This window comes from Trichoplusia ni, chromosome 1 (genome assembly GCF_003590095.1).
Source record: "Trichoplusia ni isolate ovarian cell line Hi5 chromosome 1, tn1, whole genome shotgun sequence".
In the NCBI taxonomy this organism is placed as follows: Eukaryota; Metazoa; Arthropoda; class Insecta; order Lepidoptera; family Noctuidae; genus Trichoplusia; species Trichoplusia ni.
Genome location: NC_039478.1, coordinates 11,619,595 through 11,640,488, shown reverse-complemented (window position 1 = coordinate 11,640,488; position 20,894 = coordinate 11,619,595). Strand labels below are relative to the sequence as shown.

Below are 20,894 nucleotides of genomic sequence, written 5' to 3'. Positions count from 1 at the left end.
ATTATTATTTTGAAAAGTGTACCTTCTAAGACCTAATTTTAAATTTATTTGTAAGAATTGCTAAGGTAAGATTGCTCAATTATATTAAACTAATTAAAATACTAGTTAATATTAATGGTTAATGGTATATAGATCATGGAAAGGGTAAACATTATTACGTATTATTTGATGATGAACACATAACTTAAGCGCACGTTTTAGATGAGCGAGGGCGAAGGAACTTTAGTGGACAAATCGGAAAGTAGCTCCTTTGAGGATCTCGCAGCGGCGGCGGCCCATGAGATCGAGGAGGCGAAACTTGCGGAAGCAGCTGCAGCTAAAGAAAATAAAGAAAGTTCAGATGAAACGAAAACTGATGAGTGGCAAGATGTGCTGGGGTCAGGCGCACTACTTAAAAAGGTCAGACGCGACTATGATAATCTGTAGTCCCTTATTTATTTAACAATAGATCACTTTAAGAAACATTCTTCAAAGTATAAAAACTCAATGGGTGAACCTCCTTTATTGTTGTCAAAGATAGAATATTCATGAGGCTTACTTACAGTAAAATTTGGAACCAAAGATTAGCTTTTAGTTTTTAATTTACTCCTAATTAAGGAGTTTTATGCTAATGTTATTATTTTATTCAGGAGTCCTAGTAACCTACAACTTTTATTGCAAAGATATTTGAATGCTATTTAATATGTTCTTTCTTTGTTCATGAATCATCATGACAATATTATGGATGAATTAAAAGTCATTGGATTAAAATCATGTTAATATTTATTCATTCTAGACCCAACATGATTTTACAAGCATGTAAATGCAGTCAAAATGCTTTGTTTTCTTGACTTTGAGTATTTTAGATATTTTTTCTAATATTTATTGCAGATTATCAAAATTGGTGATGAATCAAGTGGTTTAAGACCTCACAGGAGTGATATTTGCCGAATCAGTTATGAGATTAAAATAAAAGACACTGAACATGTTGTGGAAAAAAGAGATCAAGTTAAAATATATTTGGGTGACAATGAAGTAAGTTTCTTATTATTTTATAAATGCACTTTTTAGCCCATTGCTGGGCAATCATAATATCTCATCACTTTGCTTATGTGCTTATCACATGTTGCTTAATATGCTTATTTAATAATAGGCAGTATAAAAACACGAACAACCCAAATCAGATTACAGGAAGTGTTTCTCTAATGCAACAGCCCTATACACAAAAACACATATTACATAGTAGGAAAGAGTCATGTGTTCAAACATTATAATTATGCAAACATACACATTTGAACAAATATTTACCAATTAATCAGAACATTACTACATTTTCTGTTTTCCTTTCGTATGGAATCACTATCTAATCTAAAATCAGTGATGTGATACTGTTATACTAAAAGTTAAGAGTACATTTATTTAATGAACCTGTCTATATGTATATTGTACACGTAATATAAACAAGTTTTAGAGATAATCTTATCATATTTGTTGGATTTTGCTATTTTACTTTGGTAGATGCATTGTTTCATCATATTCTGTATGTTTATGTTGGAATGGCCATGGTAACAAGATATGCAAGATCTATGAAGGTTTTAGTACTTTAATTGTAAAGTATATAGATATATGAAATTGTTGAGAAATTGTAGTATTTTAGACAAAGGTTTGTTATAACAATAATGGAAGTCTGCCAATATGAGGTGAAATGTGTAGAAGCAAAAGTATTCAAAAGTGTAAAGTGCACATTTTAGCATATTCATTTGTGAAGAATTTGATGTCAAAGTTATATATTTAATTCGACACATAAATGGACTGGTTTTTTTTTAAAGAAATCGGTGACACATCGGCGGACTTGACGAGACTTCATAATAATTGCTCTTTAGGATGTGGACTGAAAAACCAGTTACACACACAAAACAACAATCCTGCTGTGTCTTACAGATTTATACTCACTTATAAATCTTACTTTTAGATTCTCCAAGGCATGGACTTAGCAGTAACAATGATGTACAAAGGTGAAGAATGTCTTTTACAAATGGCCCCGCGTTTCGCTTACGGGGAGAACGGACTGAAGCCCGGCGAGAGCTTAGGCTCTGTGGGTGAGCTGGACGGGCCCAAGTACGAGGGTCCGGTTATAGGAGCTGATACCTGGTTGGATGTGAGAGTGGAACTCCATGATTGGGATGAAGAGCCTGAGCTCGATCACTATTCCATTGCTGAACGAATGGAGATTGGGTAAGATGAACTAAAGTCTGTCTTTTTTTATGACGTGTTCGGTCCTGCTTGAGATAACACGATTGTGTACTCCATCGACTCTTTGTTATTGTTATTCTATTAACAATGTTGCGAAATAATACGAAATTCGATGATAATAATACAACATAATGATTAAAAAGGCAGTTTTTCAGGACTGTAATATTTATGGCCTTAGATTGTGTAAGTTCTGTTAATAGTATTAAAAAAGCTATTCTCATTTTTTTAAATAGACTTACTTTCATTTTTTGAAAGTGTTTTTAGACAAGCCTATAGTCTTTTTTCATTTAAGGCTTTTCGAATCTAAACGCAAGAATATTAAAAAGCACATCATTTGATTGGTAAAACAAGTAACCAAATATTTGAATGAGAACAAGTTTGTTCAAGTCTTTTTTCCAATAAAATTGTCCTCAGTTGAATGTTCTACTGATACCTATGTATGTATGACAGGTTACGTGGTTCATTCACCTTTGGACTAATCTTCAGACTTTATTTTATTGATATCAATAATAATAGGCACGAATTTGCATTATTGGTAATGATTTTTTGTATTGAAGTTTATGCATCATTTAGATAAGATATAAGTCATTTATTATGTTATGCTAACACGAATTTAATAGGTATGGCTGACATTATATTTTTATTTGCGAAATATCAGTAAAAAAAGTACAAACTCTACTATTCGTTTAAGAAGTACTGGCAATACTAAATCAATCATCTCTAGGCCTTTTGCTGTCCACTCCTGGACTCAGCTAGGCCACCCTTTTCTATTCTAAATATCTATTTATATTTAACAAAGTACAATTGTATAAAAACTACTAAGTATTACTCGCTTAAAACGGTAAAACACGAGTCAAACATAAAAGCTTTATAAAAAGAAATTGTGCACTATAATTATTGGTTCTCAAAACAAATGTCCGTCCAATCGCAATGTATTATGACGCGTATAGTTTCGTCGCGTGTTCCATTCGCCCTTGAATATATTTACATAAAATCTCACAGTTTGATTTAGATATCAGAACCTTGACATATTAAATTTAACGTTGACAAACACTGGGTGTATTGTGATTTCTTGATTGGGGTCAGCGTATAAGTAATTCGTTCATAGATTTATTTTTTAAGACTCATTTTATTTTTTTAATAGCTCCAATCCTGATCTTGTTTTGAGACAAACATATTTCTCTTAAAACAAAAAAAAAATACTGAATATCTTTGTATGTTAAAAAAACAAAAATTTTACGAGGTACCTTTACTAGTGTGATCTAATAATAGTCTGTAATAAACACCAAAAAGCAATATGAAAAAAAAAGTCTAGAATAATCAACAATTGCTCAAAGTGGCTCTACGGATGTATCTTGTAAAAGAAACCATAATTTTTGTTCATTGTGCCACTCGACGCAGACCTAATGCGCAGTAATGTCAATAGAATTTGTTTTATTGTACAGAATAATTTACTAACTAATGGCTAACTTAAATTCTGAACTCACATTAAATTAGCATTTTATTCACACTGTTGTATTGCGAATTCGTTACGTCCTTACATCCGTGGCTAAAAGCTAAATGCTTCGTCATACACATCAGCTGTTTTGATAAACTCTCGATTATTTACGTAAAAAATAAACCAGTTTTTCTCCAGCCAGTAAGATTAAGTAATACATTCTATGAACAGTTTTATTATCGCTTTAAGATGTAGTAGCTGCTTTTTTACTGTCTTTAACCATTTTGAAGTAAAGAAGGTTCAAAGCATTCTGAAGTAAATGCGTTAGGTTACATCCTGTGCTTATGGTACCTATCAAACCTGCATGCATGACCTCAAGAGATCGGTTCACTGACCTATTTAGTCTAATATTTTTATATTTCGTATCTCAGAATACAAGTGAATAATAACTGATAGGACAGAACGGTATTTATTTAAAACATGTTCTAATTGATATTATACTATAAACGACGAAAATTAAATCACCGATCTTTGATGACACCTCATATAATTAATATTATGTAACATTAAAATAAATCTTTTCTTTACGTAATGTTACTTAAGTTACGTAAACTTTCTTATTACGCATGTAAGCTATAGACAAAATGAAATCACACAATTTTGTTTTGTCGAACAGTTACGGTTCTTATGTTTATGGTCCCTTTGGCCGTGATGGCGATATTTAACACGCCACGAATTTCGACGTAGGCTGTGAATATTGCCTATGTGACCTTGCCATTTATAGACCTTGGGTATTCGAGTTAAACTTGAAGAAAATGTTATAAATCGTTTGTTTGTGGTAGACTTATTTTTGGTATATTCTATTTTTATAGGAAATTAACTAAGTGCGCCTTAAGTTTGAGCAATGATTTATATTATACTTTAAAAAACTTGAAGAAAGTCCTCTATGTTATGTTAACAAACAGGATACGTTAACTCTAAGTTTCTATGTTGCATGTAAAAATAACTGGTTTTAAATGAAATCAATTCGAATTCGATATCGACTTAAGAGAAAGTTCCCAATAAATCAGTTTTGAAGAACTTGTTTTACTAGTCATAAATAAATTTCATTATTCAAAACTGGTCTCATCTTTGTTGGGCATAACACTCTTATTGTGGTCAAAACCTAGGCCCAGGCTGGCAGTATAGATCTGTAAATATCTGAATTATTTTCACACCCCGGAACTGATATCCTAATGATTAAAGTCTCCACGTCAAACCCACTGCGCTACGTCTTGCTGGTTCTGTGCTCTCGTAGGACAAGCTTTCGTGTGATCCAAAAATGCTTGTCCTGAGCCCGGGCGACTCTGCTCACGTGACTGTGAAACCCTCCGCGACACAAGGATTAAATACCTTACTGCGGGAGTCGATAAAAATCAGAAAAAATTAAACCGCGATAAAATCCGTAAAAGTAGTTTCATTTCAGTGTCTAACATTTGCGTAAACCTAAGAAACCACTAATCAGAAAAAGCTGTCCTGAAAATTTATCATTACTTAAACAAGTCCATTTAATAATAGAATAACTACTGTGATAATTTTAATTATTCTCATGTAGTACATACCGTACGTGATATTTATCTATCGGTATAAAATGTATGTTGCAAGGAAACACCAAACAGGAAACGTAAGAATTGGATATCTACTAGAGTTATCTCATAGTTATTTTATCTGCTTAGTCCTTCCCTGAATATTCAGTTTTAGTTGCGGACCTTGAGTTTCGTTGCTGTATGAACGAACCCTCTTTTTAAGGGCTTGGTCCACCAACTTATTTGAAGCGCGCAGCATAAACAATGTATATTTTTTCTTTACAACAGTTATTTCCTAGTTTTTGGTAAGAATACACGCAGATATTCTCTATGTTCAAAAGTACCTAGACAGTGTAGGTTTAGTTTCAAATTAGCATCATAAGGTCTTATTATCCTACCCATACATATAAGTAAAGCCGAAAAACTAAGATATGTTAACCAATAGGATAACATCGAAAAAAATGTTTATGTAGATGATTAATGCTAGTCGCTGGATTTCCAATAAATATGTTTTTGATCTTACATGGCGTTTAAAAAAAATGTGTATTAGTTATTTACTGAACTATCATAAACAAAATTTTTGTTTAGCATTCGACGGCGTGCACGCGGCAACTGGTGGTACGGTCGCGGGGAGGCTCAGCTCGCCGTGCAGCTGTACCGGCGCGCGCTGGACGTGCTCGACGAGACGGACGGCGGGATCACCGAGCCCACGCCCAGCGGTGACCTGGCTCCCACCTCGGATGCCCTGCAAGCGCTGCTGGAGGAGCGGCTGCGGGTCCACAACAATATGGCGGCGGCACAACTGAAGGCTGGCGCTTATGAAGCTGCTTTACAGGTATAATCGACTATCCACATACAGCACAAAGCAATATAATATTATGAATCTGACGGGGACTTCGGCCCTACATAGCAAGTGGCTGGCAGCAGATTGATGCAGTCTGCCGAAGACTGGGATAATTGACGCTCTTTCATGTGCTGATATATGGAATTATAGTTGAAGGCAGCATTACTTTCCTATCTCGCAAATAGCGTATGAGTATTTGACAGTTCGAGGACGCCTTGTCTACAAAACGTTTTTCATAAGAAACTCCAAAGAATATTTTCATATTTTTACAGGCCGTAACCCGAGTGTTGACCTGCCAACCGAAGAACGCAAAAGCTCTGTATCGGAAGTCCCGCATCCTATCTGCCATGGGCAAGAACTCTGAGGCCCTGGAGGCAGCCCGCGCGGCCGCGCTGGCCGCGCCCGAGGACGCGGGCGCCCGCAAGGAGCTGCAGCGCTGCGAGCAGCGCGCCACGCGCGACCGCTCCCTCGAGAGGAGGCTCGCCAAGCGCATGCTGGGGACCAGCGCGCAGGGGAAGCCCGGCGCGCCTGATAAGAAGCCCTCCAAGAATAAGGTGACTGGTTCCTCTGAGTAAAATTTTGGCTGCAAGTGCTGCAACTATGAAACAATGGAATCCTGGTTATAATTACATTAACAAATTCGCAAAAAAACATTAGTCACCCATCATTTATGACTGAACCAATCCTAGTTATAATCGATTTTTATTTTATTCTAGTGGCAACAAATAAAATTTTCATATGCCTAGCTCGGTTCATGAGATAGTCAAGTGACAGACTGACTGTTCGCGGAGCCTTAGTAATAGGGTTTTTATAGACTTTTTGCTTAGAGTCTTCAATTCGGCTTATAATTATGATCCCTAAACGCTTATAATAAGAATTAGTAACCGAAGTCATGTTCAACTGTCGATTATAAAGTAGTTATACATATAGTATTTAGAACATATCAATACAATATCAGAGAAATGATGGTTTATATATAGATGCTGATGTGGGGTTCGCTGCTTCTAAGTCTGCTGGTGGGAGTGGCCAGCGTCCTCGTCTACCGGTACAAGATACAATCACATTGACGTAGCGACACCTCACATTGGTAAGGGAAAACCTTATTGAATGTATTTTATTTCATTTTAATGTAGGTTTATTTAAACTTTAAGAAAAGTAGTGTAACATTCTTTGAAGAATTTAAAGTAGTAGTAAAGTATTAACGTAAACCCTTACTAAGAGGATAAGGGTTCACGTTAATACGGGGAAGGTTTGCAGGGATTATGCAAAGGGAAACCGTTGCTATTCTCGCATGTTTTTGTACAAAGGAAAGTCATCATCTATATATTTACAAATGTCATAAAACCTTACAAAAGCCGTTCCTATTTACCCCGTCAGGTCTATTCATCTCATTTTACGTAATTAGAGTTTCGTGCGTTAGCTGAATGTTTGTTAATGTTGTTGTTACTTCCGCAGGCTGTAGAGGATCCAATGGTGTAATAGGAGGGGATGGTGCACACTATACTTAAGGCCACGTCATATCTTCGTTGATAAAGAAAATCATAAGCTTTCGATAAGCAATCGTCTCCGCGCGTATCGATAACGAGAGAACATATGTATAGTTATTGTTACTGATGTAAATATTTACGTTAACAAAAGGTGTCTAGATTTGCCCTAGCGCAATCTCAATATTTTTTTATATTTATACAAATTACGAATTATTTTCACTATGACTATCGCTCGCTGACGTTTAAATTATATAATCAAAACCAAAATCAAAAGTTTTTTTCTCAAATAGGCCGTTTTCAGACGTTACAGTATTGACTTTAGTTGGACGGTGCCAAATTGACATTCTTATGGATAAAAACTGGCAAGAAACTCCATAAGTTCCACTTTAAAAATAAATTTATATACAGTACATCTTATACATTATTATTGATATATGCAGCTAAATATTAAAAAAAAGACATTCATGGAAAACGAAAGAAAATTATCAAGTAAATTTTACTGTTGTAAAGCATATTTGACCAATAAATTACAAGAATATCGCAACAGAACAAATAGTAGTGATTAAATGAAAACTTTACATACACTCCATTTGTTGTTCTAATCTAATTCCTAATAGAACAAATTCGGGGAAGGCCGGTATCTTCAATATTTTCTGATTAAACGATATAATTTATCGTTTAGATAAAACAATGACTTATTTGTGTATTTAGATAAATAAATATTACATCACCGTGATTATTGATTCAAATCCTCTTTATTTTGGGATTATTTATCATTACAAATATTACAATTAGACAATATTTATGATACCTACTGCATTTTAACCAAGGGCTAGGTAGTTACATGTTTTATAATTATTGCAATCATTGTATCGTCTTTACATTTTGCCACTGTGCATTTATGTCTAAATTTTATGTATATAATTATGTATATGCGTTAAAATTTTGTGTCTATAGTTAGTGCCAAAATGTAACATATGTAGGTAAAAAAAAATAGTATCCAAAGGTCATATTCTGCTGGTATTTATAGAACAAATTAAAGTCAAACGTTAATATTTTTCGAATGTATATTCCTTGTGAAGGCTAAAGTATTCGGGTAAACAGAAGCATTCCAATTTTGTTTAGAAGTGAATATTTTTATGTTGAATTTTGGAAGCATTTGTCTCTGGCTAATGGGTGCTGTCGAATCGCATTTATTTATGTTTCACCACCAGCTAGAATACTTTAGGTAGCCAACACTAGAAATAAATTAATACGATTCCTAAACATTGTCTTCTACATATCGCTTCCAGGTGGTGAAACACTTATACTGAAAGTTAGCAATTAATTTCTAATTATTACTTTTGGAATGTTTGTATTTTTATTTTTGGCAATTAAATTAAAATGCACACAAAATAATGTAAAATTAGGTTTATTTAGGTCATTGGTTTGGTAAGGGGTCTTTACGATTCCTATAGAATAAAAATGTCAATAAAAATAAAAAATAAACAAAAAAGTGGTGGTTCCAATATACACTTACACTAATAAAAAAATGTTATTTATTTTTTCGTTTTATTTTTATAACAACAATCTTGTATGGAATAACGAATACAAAAATATAAATTTAATTAAATGTTATTTGTTCATGGAATGGTATATAAATAAACACACAAAAAATCATCTCTATCCATATTTCTTTTATCAGGGTACACAAGTTATTTTCAATGGCACCATAAAAAACTTGATATTGTGCTTTCTTTAAAGCACAACTTAATGTCTGCCAAAACATTGCTTATACTATATTCTTATTTATTGTACCTTAACTTAAATAGTCAATCGTCCCTCACATAAGAGCTTGTACTCAAACAAACCCAACATAAAATTAAACATAAATATTAAATAAAACTTATCATTGGACGTAAGTACTAATACGCATCACACGATATCCATGGCAAGCAACATGCGTATAGCAGCCGGCTTCTCGAACGCTGTTCAACACAAAAGCGTTTTTATTCGTTTTATATTAATGTTTTAGTATCACGCAATCAAATCAATCAGCTTTCCAGAACCCGGGTAAAAGTCTTACAAATCACTCATAGATAACCTTGAAAAATAGTTCATTATGTGCTATCTACCTAAGTATATCACAGTCTTGACTTATACGTGAACGTTCTAGCTAACATATTCGTAATATGGGCTAACATTTCTATTTGCGCGATAGTCACTAGCGCCTGAATGCTGAACACGGTTGCTACGAAGTCATAGAGGAGTTTTGGGGAGAATACGCTCCATACGAACAAGTGGTGTCGGAAGACTGTCGCTACGATGCAGTACACTGCTACGGCGTAGATTCGGTGTAAGGAGAGTATGTTGGTAGCACGCCATACTGTTTTCAAGTACCTGAAAATAGGAAAAGTGTGAATTGCGGAATGGATGGTCTGTGCGAAATTAAATACAGAATTAGAATTATTCGACGGGGGCCTACAGTTGCGGACATAATATTTTAGAAGTTATGCCAATTTTGGGAGCATGAACTGTAACATAATCAATAAAACCATCGCGGTTAAAACGCAAATTCCCTATCAGACCTCTCAATACTTCTTTTTAGCTCACATAAAACACGCATGTGTTATTCTGGTTTATTTTATTATTATCCCCATGTTATGTTCATTCCTATATTACATTATTTTAATTATGTAATACTTATATTGTACACTGAAAGACAGCGGCTCTTAGAAGGTTCGTTGCCAAGTTGTCTTGTTGCTATTTAACAAGAGAACTGAGAAAGCGGTGTCGGGTGGCCGAATATGGGCGCCAGTCCGTAAGACCTCGACCTTAAAAAGAGTTTCTTAGTAGCCTAGTCTGATGGTTGTATTTTCCATAATACTGACTGCTGCCAGGAGTGGGCCTCCCTGGCGATGGCCGCGAACAGCAGCGCGCCCGCGAGCGCGGGCCCCGCGTAGGCGTGCAGCCCCATGCGCAGCGCCACGCGCGCCGGGCAGTACGCGCGCAGCCCCACGTAGCCCGAGCCCAGGTCCACCGACGACAGGCTGTTGGAGTTACCCTGCAGAGCGGACACATAACCTTACTGTTGTTCAGTTTAATATATAATATCACTAGCCGTTGCCCGCGACTCCGTCTGGCTGGATTTTAGTTTACAGAAAGAGACAGACTGATGGCAGACAGAGTTACTTCTCATTGACTTAAATAAACAATATTTAAGCAGAATTTCAAAGCCGTAGTCCATTCCAATATTAGTATGGATTATGATACCAGCCTATACACGTCCCACTGCTGGGCACTGGCCTCTTCCCATATAGGGAAGGATTGAACATTATCACCACAATAGCACCAAAAAAACATAAGTACCTGATAAAAGAAAAACACGATCCCAATCCACATATGCACCAGCGTCCTGCTCAACACATCGACCACATCAGTCTTCCTGATAGACTTAGAGTCCAATAGCTTATGGTCCATGCACTGTGACGTCAGCACACACGTCATATAAATACTCGGGACCATGATAACATTATGTGGCCTCATTAGTAAGATGACAATCAACATCAAATCGTTCACCATAATATATGAAGCCGACCGAACAAAATTCAATTTCACTTCATCAACATTCCATGGTTCCTCAATCATTGAGTCATAGAAATAGTCCTCAGTTTTCGCTTTCGGCTTGTTATACACAAACTTGTTACTATCAGGTGTTTTTGTTTCTATAGGTTTGAGGCCACAGTTTTTGAATGCGCCGATGTATGATATAAACTCGAAGGCGAATTGTGCTATGAGTATTGCCCAGAAAATGTCGACTATAAAGACTGGATCCCAATTAGCGGCTATCAGTGGTGTATCTAAAGCACCAGAGGCGATTCTGTAGCATAATATGCAGAATACAGCTGCGATGGTAAAGCCAGAGTGAATGTGAACTATGTTGTTCATGTGGCGGAGGTTTCCAAGACATATTTTTAATGTTGCTAGTGTTCCTGAAATGATAAAAGATGGCGTTATATACAGTTTTGTGGTTTCGGTAGTGTTGCATCGAATCAGATAGATTGATGTCGTTATTTAGGTGTTAATTACAATCTAGCATATTCTATTAACTTGATAGGTCGATTGAGAAAAAAAGAGGTTTCGATTTTTATTTACCTATAACTAAGTGAGCTTGAAGGTACATCGAATTTTCCGGAGCATTCAGCCAGTCAGCCGTGTCCGGTAAGAACAGCCAGCGGTCGCCAGTCTGGTTCATTGTTCTTAAGTACCTGTAAAATATTTTTTTTTTTCATACAAATGTTTAAACTATTGCGTGTTTTATAGATAGTATATCAGTCTTTTTGTCTAAAATCTTTTTTGTAATAATTTTAGACAAAAAGACACCCCGATCGACACACCGATTGTTACCATTACCTTCAAGTAAGAACAGGTATATAACTCACCTATGTAACGCGATGAGCAACACCCATTTAGGCAGTATCCCGACACCGACGTTGGCCATCCTGAGTTTGAGCTCCGGCTTGTCCTGCACCTCAGTAGCCCCCACCCACAGCTTACTCACGTACAACGTGAACACCATCAACGTCTTCACCAGCACAAAGAACATTAACGTATTCCAAAAGAAATACCAAGTCATATGTTCCTCTTCAATAAAACTTGTCCCGAAGAACGACCAGCTATGGAATAACGTTCCTAAGATCAACAGGTAATCGATCGCATTCAAATCGTTTAACGGACTCAAGTCTTTAATCCTTTCAAATCCTGTTTTTATTAAGAAGTATGTGACTGTTAACGCTATTGACAGCAGCAAGAAGGCCAGGATCCATGGAGGATCGAAGGTGCAGACTTGGCTCTTGGTTTCAGTGATAAAGCAGGCGGTGACTAGGATGAAGTTGGAGATGACGAGGATGATGAGGAAGGCGATGATGGTCCCGGCGTGGGAGCGCTGCTGGTGGTGGTGGGAGACGCTGTCCCTGCGGCGTGTGTCCGGCTGGAAGCTGTACAGGGTCACGCACAGGAGGGATGTTGCGATCTGGAAGATATTAACACAATGTTATATCATTATTATTCAACATTGTCATTAATCAGATGGCATATAGCCAAAAAAATAAATTAAATGATGGATAAAAACATAAAACCCGTGTTTGGTAAACTGCAACAACAATGGTTTACTATTCATTTGGATGATAACACAATTTATACATGTCCAATTTATAATACTCAGAGAGGACAAACTCTTTAAACGACAGCATCGTTTTCATTCGCATCAAATAAACCCTATATATACAAATTTTACAGACTTACCAAGTACAGCATAACCACGGCAGTCACTATGGCAAAGATATCGAACTCCGTGGTAGTCCCAGTAAGGTAGGCGGCCATCTTCTCAAGAGACTCCTCGTAGAACTCTTTGGAGATCTTGGCGGCGCTCTGCTGGCCGGTCACCAGGTAGTGGGCGAACTGTTTCTCAGCGCGCTCGAATTGTTTGTAGAATTCTGGATTATGAGGAATGAGTTTTAAAAGGAGTAATATGTTGTTTTTTTAGTTACTTCGGGCGGAATTTAAAGTAAATTAACAAATGGTGAAAAGTTAAAATTTAATTAGACAAAAAAGAAGTTGCAGCATCTTTTTTATTTTAAATCCCAACGCAAAAGCTTCGTGTTGTAAGTCTGACGTGTCTGTCTGTAGCATCATAGCTCGCGAACGTATAAGCTATTTAGTTGAATTTGATTTGTATCAAAAGTTCTTGACATGTTTGATAAAAATCGGTCAACGTATTTAAAAGTTGTTAATTATTTTCAATTGTTTAAGAACTTTCAAATTAAAATTTATCTATTCAATGTAGGCAAGGCAGGCTATAAAGTAGCACTTTTTGTCTGTCAAAATATTATTTTATACAGACAATACTCAGTATCATCCGTCCTTTATATTCAATAATACTACTAAAACTTACCAGTATCAGTGGGCAGCGACTGTTTGGCATTATGATGAGCTATGACATGCAGCAAGTACAGGTGTTGTCGTGTATCCTGCGGCAGTAGAGCAGGCAGCAGCCGTCCCGCGCTGTCGCCGGGCGGCGGCGCGTTCAGCAGCCACGCGACAGATGGCGCCACGTCCACCTGCGCTACTGTGGGGCCCGGGCCCACACTGGGGAAAGGACCGGATATTAGGGGGATGAACTTGTGATAGCTTGAATAAGTACAACATTTTTGTGATAAAAAAGGACTCCTGCATTAAGGAATGTAATCCTTGTGTCGCGGCGGGTATCACGTGCACAAAGGCACCCAGACTCAGAACAAGCATTCGTGGATCGCAAAACTGCTTGCTTACGCGGGGATCGAGCTTGCGACATGACACGTTGTGTGAGTTTTGGCGTGGCGACCTCAACCACTCGGCTAGCCCGGCAGTCAATTATCACTGTAAGACTCCTTTTCTCAGTGCGTATTTAACACTCTAAAAGAAATAGTAGAGGGAGCCACCTGCTCTCTTTACCATGATAATTCCCCCACTATACAAAACCAAAAGGCTTTGACAGCTTCCTCGGACGATAGTGTTGGGTACAGTATGTAGTGAGTACATACGGATGCGGACACTCGAAGTCCTTCCCCCGCAGCAACACGAGCGGCACGAGCACCTCGCTGGGCGTGGCGCCGCCGTGGCCGCCCGCGTCGCGCATGCCGTGGTCACCGCACACTATCAGGACGCCGTTACGGTCCTACAACACATACTCCTTCAAAATTCAACTTGTACGGTCGTTTTATGGATCTATGTCATAACGAGTGTCCCCGAATTTAGACTGTCGTTACGGATAGTAAGAAGGTAGAAAGTCCGACAGGTCAAAACAAGTCACTTGCGCTCAGACTCAGAACACACTTTTGTTCTGAGTCGTTCACACATACATTCGTGAACTAGTCATAATGACCTTAACAAGACAGCTGTTCATGCAGTTACGAGTTATTTCTACAGTCCACCTGATAATAACAAAATGGCATACAAGCTAAAGCTTTTTGCTTGTGTTAATAAAAATGTTGCTTTTTTTTCATTTATTTATGTCTGTGTTGTTAAACAGGAGTAACAAATGAAAACAAACCTCAAGAGTAAGGTATAAAATAGTAGTATTATGATGACAAACTGCAATCTATTCGAAGGCAGTAGTTAAAAAAATAATTCTGATCAATTTTTGACTTAGAAGCATCAAGTACACTAATAAAAACCTAATTACTCACCCATTGTTGCATGGCAGTGACAATTTTTTTTACAACTTGATCCATCTCAATCAGCTTGGGTTTTATTTTAGGACTCCTAGCGCCCTCTAGATGTCCTATGTGGTCTAAACCCAAGTAATGTAGTACCAGAAAGTCGAATGATGGCTCTTTATTGTTATCTGGTCTTAAGACCTTCTCTAAATGCCTTGTTACATTGTTGTCCACCTGAGAAAAAAAACAATATTTAGGGAAGTTTAACCTGGGTTTTATATCACATTGGACTATCACAACAGACTTTGTAGTTGTTGTGTTGCTGAAGATTTGATACGCATTTTTTTCTGTAGGTATCTAACAGCTAGAATACTTCGTTTAAAAGTTCTTCTTACTATCCTAGCTACAATAAACAGTTTTTTTCCAAGAAGTATGACAGCGTTCTAGACTCCATGTAACGTTGTCATTCTTCTTCTAATTCCTACTACAGTCCATTTTTAATAGGGAGTAGGAAAAAAGAAAGACACTAATTCTATACCTCAGTATAATCCGTAACATAAAACGACGTGGTGCCATCAGATTCCGTCCAGAGTCCAGGGAACAGTCTGAGCCATGTATCGTCACCGTACATGACGGTGCGGCGCCCTCTAGCGTTGGCGACACGCAACACACTGTCTCCACGAACGGCAGGAGCGCCAAAGTTAAGCGCTACGTCCGCGAATGTTGATACACTGCCCGTCATCATAGCCTGAATGGGGGTAATTAAATAATTACTAATTAGTGAATTTTGGGTGAGATTATGAGAGGCAAATGAATATGACATGTTATGATTTGAATGATTGCCATTTAATGTGCCCTTGCCATAAGCCTTTTTGAAAGCAAGAAAACAAAGGATACTAAGAAGCTGTATACTGATGATGCTATAGAAAACACAACCTATTGTGTTTTGACATAAAGGCCCAAAAAAAATGCATTTTTTTCCACTGATTGTGCATGACTTTATGGCCAACCACCATACTAATATTAATCTACATCTACTAACAGGCTACTACACGAAATTCCAAGAAAACAAACCTACAATAGTTTACCAACATGCATTATGACGTCATAACCTTATCTCACTAGGAAATGTAATACAACACTGAAACTAAATTAACTTGGAGAGAAAGGGAGGTAGGAAACGAAAGTGTGAGTATTAGTATGAGCTCTTCCTATGGCGATAGGCTTGATTGGTTAGTTTACAGCACGCAATGAATCGAAACCACAGGGATGTAATTTAAGTAATTTATTGAGTAATAACGATTAGCGCAATTGCTTTTGTAGGTGCATACATAATTTTATGTCTTCTGAATATGGCTGAACGCCATCCGTTGAGCTGTGTTTCAGCTGACCGTGAAAGGCGTATAAAATATGTAAGAGTTTGCTAAGTAGGTGTTTTGTAAGCAATATGCATGTTATTATGAAACACCTACGTAAATATTTATAAGTTAATCGGTACAAAACGGAGATGAATACGTCCGTAGCATGTAATATGACCAATGAGAGCCTGAAATTAAGAACTTAAATGGGCTAAGATATCGCGGCGAGGATGGAGGGAAGAGCATAAAAGGAAATAGGATAGTGCACTTTGCCCGCAGTGGAACAATGAGGCCTAGACCACCAGAATATAATATTAAAAATGAGAATACATTAATTACTTTAATCGAGCACTTGTTTATTAGTACATTCACTGCACAAACTCGTGATGTATTTTCGTGCAACACGCACTCGCTAGCCAAAGTTAAAACATGCCAATTACACTGCACAACTTACGTAAATTGTAACAAAATATCGTTGCCAAGACTGGATTAACATTTCGAGTTTACTTCGGCCAAATACTTTTTCGAATATTTCTTTTCTGAGTTTGAACATCAATAAAGTAAAAAAATATATACCTATTGGCTATTATATACTACGTATTTAATTCATAGGAGCCACTGCAAGATTTAATTAATTCGATACAAATATTGCTTTTCTCTCGATTACTATTCTGAAGAGGCTCTTTTTCTGTTAATTAATTCGTTTGTATTTAGGATATATGTTCGTACTGTGACACATATGTCTGAACACAAAGGTTATTGGGAAATTCGTCTCGCCTGAACGGCATTGGGACCGGATGTCGCGAAGGGAAATAAATATGTGTCATAACAACCAGCTATAGGTATATGGTGAGCAATGCTGAGTACAGTAAATTAATTGAACATGCACTTTGGAAAATATTAAATTATGCGAGATTTTGAGTTGCGAGAAATAGTAATGCTAAACATAGAATTTTAAGAGTATTCTCACAAGTAACATTCCTGCCTTCTTCTTTTGTTAGGTGGGAGAATTGTAATGGATACCTTACTCCGGGAGGCGGCTGTGTCACACTCTTACAGACTAAGTCTTTGCACTCTCACAATCAATGCATCTAATTCTCCCTTTCAATTAAGCTGGATCTTGAAAGCCCAAAAGCTAACTATAGAATACATAAAATACCATAACATGACAACAAATATCAATTATCTCTGTGTTCTTATCATCACTAGTAAATCAGATAAAATATTTCCTAGACACATAATGGGTATATTATTGTTGTCAAGTGATAGCACTTTATTAAGACAGTTAACTAACCCATTAATTATTTAGCAATTACACACTTTTACACACACACACACAGGTAATTGTGTAAAGTAATACTCAAGCCAACACCCCCAAATCATAATCTAAATACTACACAAGACCAAAGAAAAAACATATTTATTTTTAATTCAAATTCATAAACAATTTTATGGTGTTTTGATTGTAGGTTTGTTTTTTCTTTGTCTATAAGCATGCAAACTAAACACACTAAGCTATTGTGAATGTAATATAAATGTGACACTTGCAAATATATCCCGCCAGAAGTTTATTGTGCGCCTCCACTGTGCCTTTTCCTTCTTACGTTCTGGTGACTGTACACAACAGAGTATTATATATTTACAATTCATTCAAAGTAACATTTATATTTTTTCTTTGGTATTGTGATAAACATAAAAAAAATTAACTGTGGTCTGTATGTTTATATTTTTTTAACTTTATAACATGCAGGCTCTCCTTATTTTGTTCTATTTTCAAATGTTGTTGTTTACTTTCTATCCTGCCAGGTTCAGCCTTATGACCTTATGGCTCAGGCCTCAGACTAATGTAATAAATTACTAATAAATATTTTAATTTGTCTTGCTTATTATTATTCCAGAATTTAATAAGTTTTAAGGCTTGAAATTTTCATTTACACTGTCCCAATACAATCATTTATGCTAATCTAACACATTATTTACCTTGATCCGAGGCATGGTAACTGTAGGAGGCTCAGCAACGGATACATAAATGCATGCAGACTTGTTCTTGAGCAACTGTCCAGTATATGGCATGTACTCTTCAGTGACAAAGTCATACCGCAATCCATCAATCACCATCAGAATAACACTGTTTTCCCCAGAGTTGTATACTTGCTGGCCATCAATACTGGAATATTTTATTGACATTTAAAACTTTTTCTGTTTAAAACTTGATTCAAGTTTTTATTTGCATCAACAAGGTATACACTCAACTAACCTGATACCATCAATAAAGTTTGGCAGATCATCAATACTTGATAATTTTCCTGAATGATATTTCAGTGGGAAAAATCCATACAGGAACAACATCAAGGTTCCAAAGCCCGCAACAAGGAGGCAAAGGCTGGTCCATCGGTGCTGTATCCACGGCAGCATGATGATCGACCTTTGCCGCGATCCAACAACTTAAAAACTAACTCGAACACTAATTCTCATTAAAGTTTACCGGCACTCGGCGAGTTTTACGCTACGTAAACACGCTTTCGCTTCGACAATGTTTCATATATTATGTACTACTTGAATTATAGGAAACCGCATTGTGTAATGAGGATAAGGTTTGATACATACACGCCGATGTGTGTCTGCAAACCTTTTATCAGAACCGAACAGATAGTCACGATAAGGTTGTCAGTTTACAACAGAGTCGAATTTACTGAAAGGAAGAACGAAGACTATATAATTATAATTTATTGTTATTTTAATCGCCGTCGTTTTATCTTTCTGACTTGAGCAACAAAGATATGGGATTTTTTTAACCTCTTATATTTATTATCATTGACAGATAGCCTGATGTTATCAACAATGCATCACATCACAACACTATTTTGCCGGTAAATCTAGGTTATTTGATTTTGATGGTGATAATTTGGTCCGAAATCGTTGGTGTTTTTATTTGGACGTTAAATATTCAAGATTATTGATTTACTGTATCAATTATTTCCTAAACACATACATTCTGAAGTAACAAATCAAATACAAAGATCGGGAATTCCGGTGATAGCGAAATCGATTTTTGTTATTTTGAATGAACTTTTGACAAACAGCAGAAACAGAAGTTCAGACAGCTCCAGTGACAGTGACGGCACGTCCTTTGTTTTTTTAAAGCGTATTGCTTGGACTCGAGTATGTTCAGATACATATTTCCATTTTTATGATTATTCATAATATCTTCATATATCAAAATTATTCATTTCTCGAGTGACAAAATAATGTAAACTTTTTCTTGTATTACCAGTTCAGAAAATACTAGTAAAATCTGTTTTTTGGGTAACCAAAAGGAGGATTTTAAGGGTGTAAAGCTGTTACACAAAGTTTGGCTCCATTTAGATTTGTGTATTGGGGCTTTAATTTTTTAATTCTGATGAATATGTCCTCATATATCTTGGCATTGCTTACAGAGGACCTTGAGGACCAGGTTGACATAGAACGGGAACGTAGGGCATTGGCGGTTAGAAGTAATATGCTGGCCCGCAGGTTTGTGCGTTGTAGTAAACAAGTTAAAGTCACTCTATTTAAAGCCTACTGTCAGACTTTCTACACGTGCAGCCTGTGGTTCAGATATACGCAGAGGACGCTCAATGCCTTACGTGTCCAATATAACAACGGGTTTAGGATGTTGTTGGGGTTGCCCCGTTTTTTGCAGTGCCTCCGGTATGTTTGCGGAAGCCAGGGTAGACGGCTTCCACGCGGTAATACGCAAGCGGCTCGTATCACTACTGAGCAGGGTCAGGAGCAGCACCAACAGCATCCTGCAGGTTATTGCGGAAAAGCAGGACTCAGACATCCTGAAAGCATTTATACGCGCACAAATTTTACTATAAATCTTATTATTTTGTAATTATGTATGGACATTGTTCTGAAATAAAGATTATTATTATTATTATTATTATTATGTGTGCCTGTACAAACTTTATGTTATGCTTTCACAACTAATCAACCGATTAAGAAAGGGGAAAGTCTACTTTTTTTTCTGCGGTAGGTACTAAACTTCTACGCGGTTAAAGCTGCAGGCAAATGCAAAATGGAATTAAGGTAGAAGGTATTTCTTTTGTACCAATATGTATCAACCTGATATGTTGCAACTTAAAGTTTGCTTTACTAAAGTAAGTTTAATTTGCTCCTAATAATTCTATCCTAATCATTCTGTCGCTATTCACTGCTGAACGTAGACCTTCCCCTAGAAGTTCCACCATGTTGGGATAGTGGCTGTATGATTCCAAAACTCACATCCAGCGATCCAGCCATTACCCTAAAACTTCTTTTAAATCTAAACGATTGGCACGAAACATCGAGAACTTCTATTTGGAATACCAATCCACGCATATCATTCAGAAAGCGTTGGCCGAAGTATTCTTCACATCTAAATATATCTCCTACAATCACTACTCACGTTGTTTCGGGATAAAATTGTCACAAACTAAAAATAGTGTTTTATTTTGATCGTAGATGACGTTTGATGTTTGGCTGTATGTCTACAATGACAATGCCATTTAACATTAACTTTTACGAGTAATAATCGAGGCAATGGCGACAACATCATCCTCCTACATTGTAGAATCGTTCTCGAATACACCTACAGTTTTCAATGGCTATCTAAATATTATTATGTTGTAAATATTTCAGTTCCATCATAAGAGTGACCATGTTTCTGGTTTGTTTTTCGGTACCCAAGACTCGGAATAAAAATAAAGTAGATCGTATGAGCTTATTAAGTATTAATCTTTGATTGACACTTATCGTGACTGTCCATAATTCG

General features: G+C 36.7%; 2 protein-coding genes across 4 annotated transcripts; one reads left to right on the top strand and one right to left on the bottom strand.

Annotated features, from left to right (window-relative positions):
• Nucleotides 1–7: 7 nt before the first annotated feature.
• Nucleotides 8–9,107, top strand: LOC113494717 (peptidyl-prolyl cis-trans isomerase FKBP8-like). Its single transcript, XM_026873156.1, has 8 exons — nucleotides 8–65; nucleotides 202–399; nucleotides 871–1,014; nucleotides 1,952–2,214; nucleotides 5,824–6,070; nucleotides 6,352–6,633; nucleotides 7,060–7,166; nucleotides 7,535–9,107. The coding sequence occupies exons 2-7, from the start codon at nucleotides 202–204 to the stop codon at nucleotides 7,144–7,146; spliced, it is 1,221 nt and encodes a 406-aa protein (XP_026728957.1). The 5' UTR covers nucleotides 8–65; the 3' UTR covers nucleotides 7,147–7,166; nucleotides 7,535–9,107.
• Nucleotides 8,965–19,220, bottom strand: LOC113494691 (GPI ethanolamine phosphate transferase 2). Of its 3 annotated transcripts, XM_026873123.1 has the most exons (14): nucleotides 18,896–19,219; nucleotides 18,357–18,791; nucleotides 18,080–18,266; nucleotides 17,648–17,713; nucleotides 15,280–15,489; nucleotides 14,772–14,975; nucleotides 14,127–14,260; nucleotides 13,499–13,692; nucleotides 12,850–13,040; nucleotides 11,988–12,577; nucleotides 11,701–11,813; nucleotides 10,915–11,537; nucleotides 10,437–10,609; nucleotides 8,965–9,945 (listed from the first exon to the last, which is right to left on the bottom strand). In XM_026873123.1, the coding sequence occupies exons 2-14, from the start codon at nucleotides 18,512–18,514 to the stop codon at nucleotides 9,690–9,692; spliced, it is 3,099 nt and encodes a 1,032-aa protein (XP_026728924.1). In that variant the 5' UTR covers nucleotides 18,515–18,791; nucleotides 18,896–19,219; the 3' UTR covers nucleotides 8,965–9,689. The 3 variants fall into 3 exon arrangements, with proteins under 3 accessions (XP_026728924.1, XP_026728918.1, XP_026728933.1); XM_026873117.1 differs by having other exon boundaries at nucleotides 18,357–19,219; XM_026873132.1 differs by lacking the exon at nucleotides 17,648–17,713 and having other exon boundaries at nucleotides 18,357–19,220.
• Nucleotides 19,221–20,894: the final 1,674 nt, after the last annotated feature.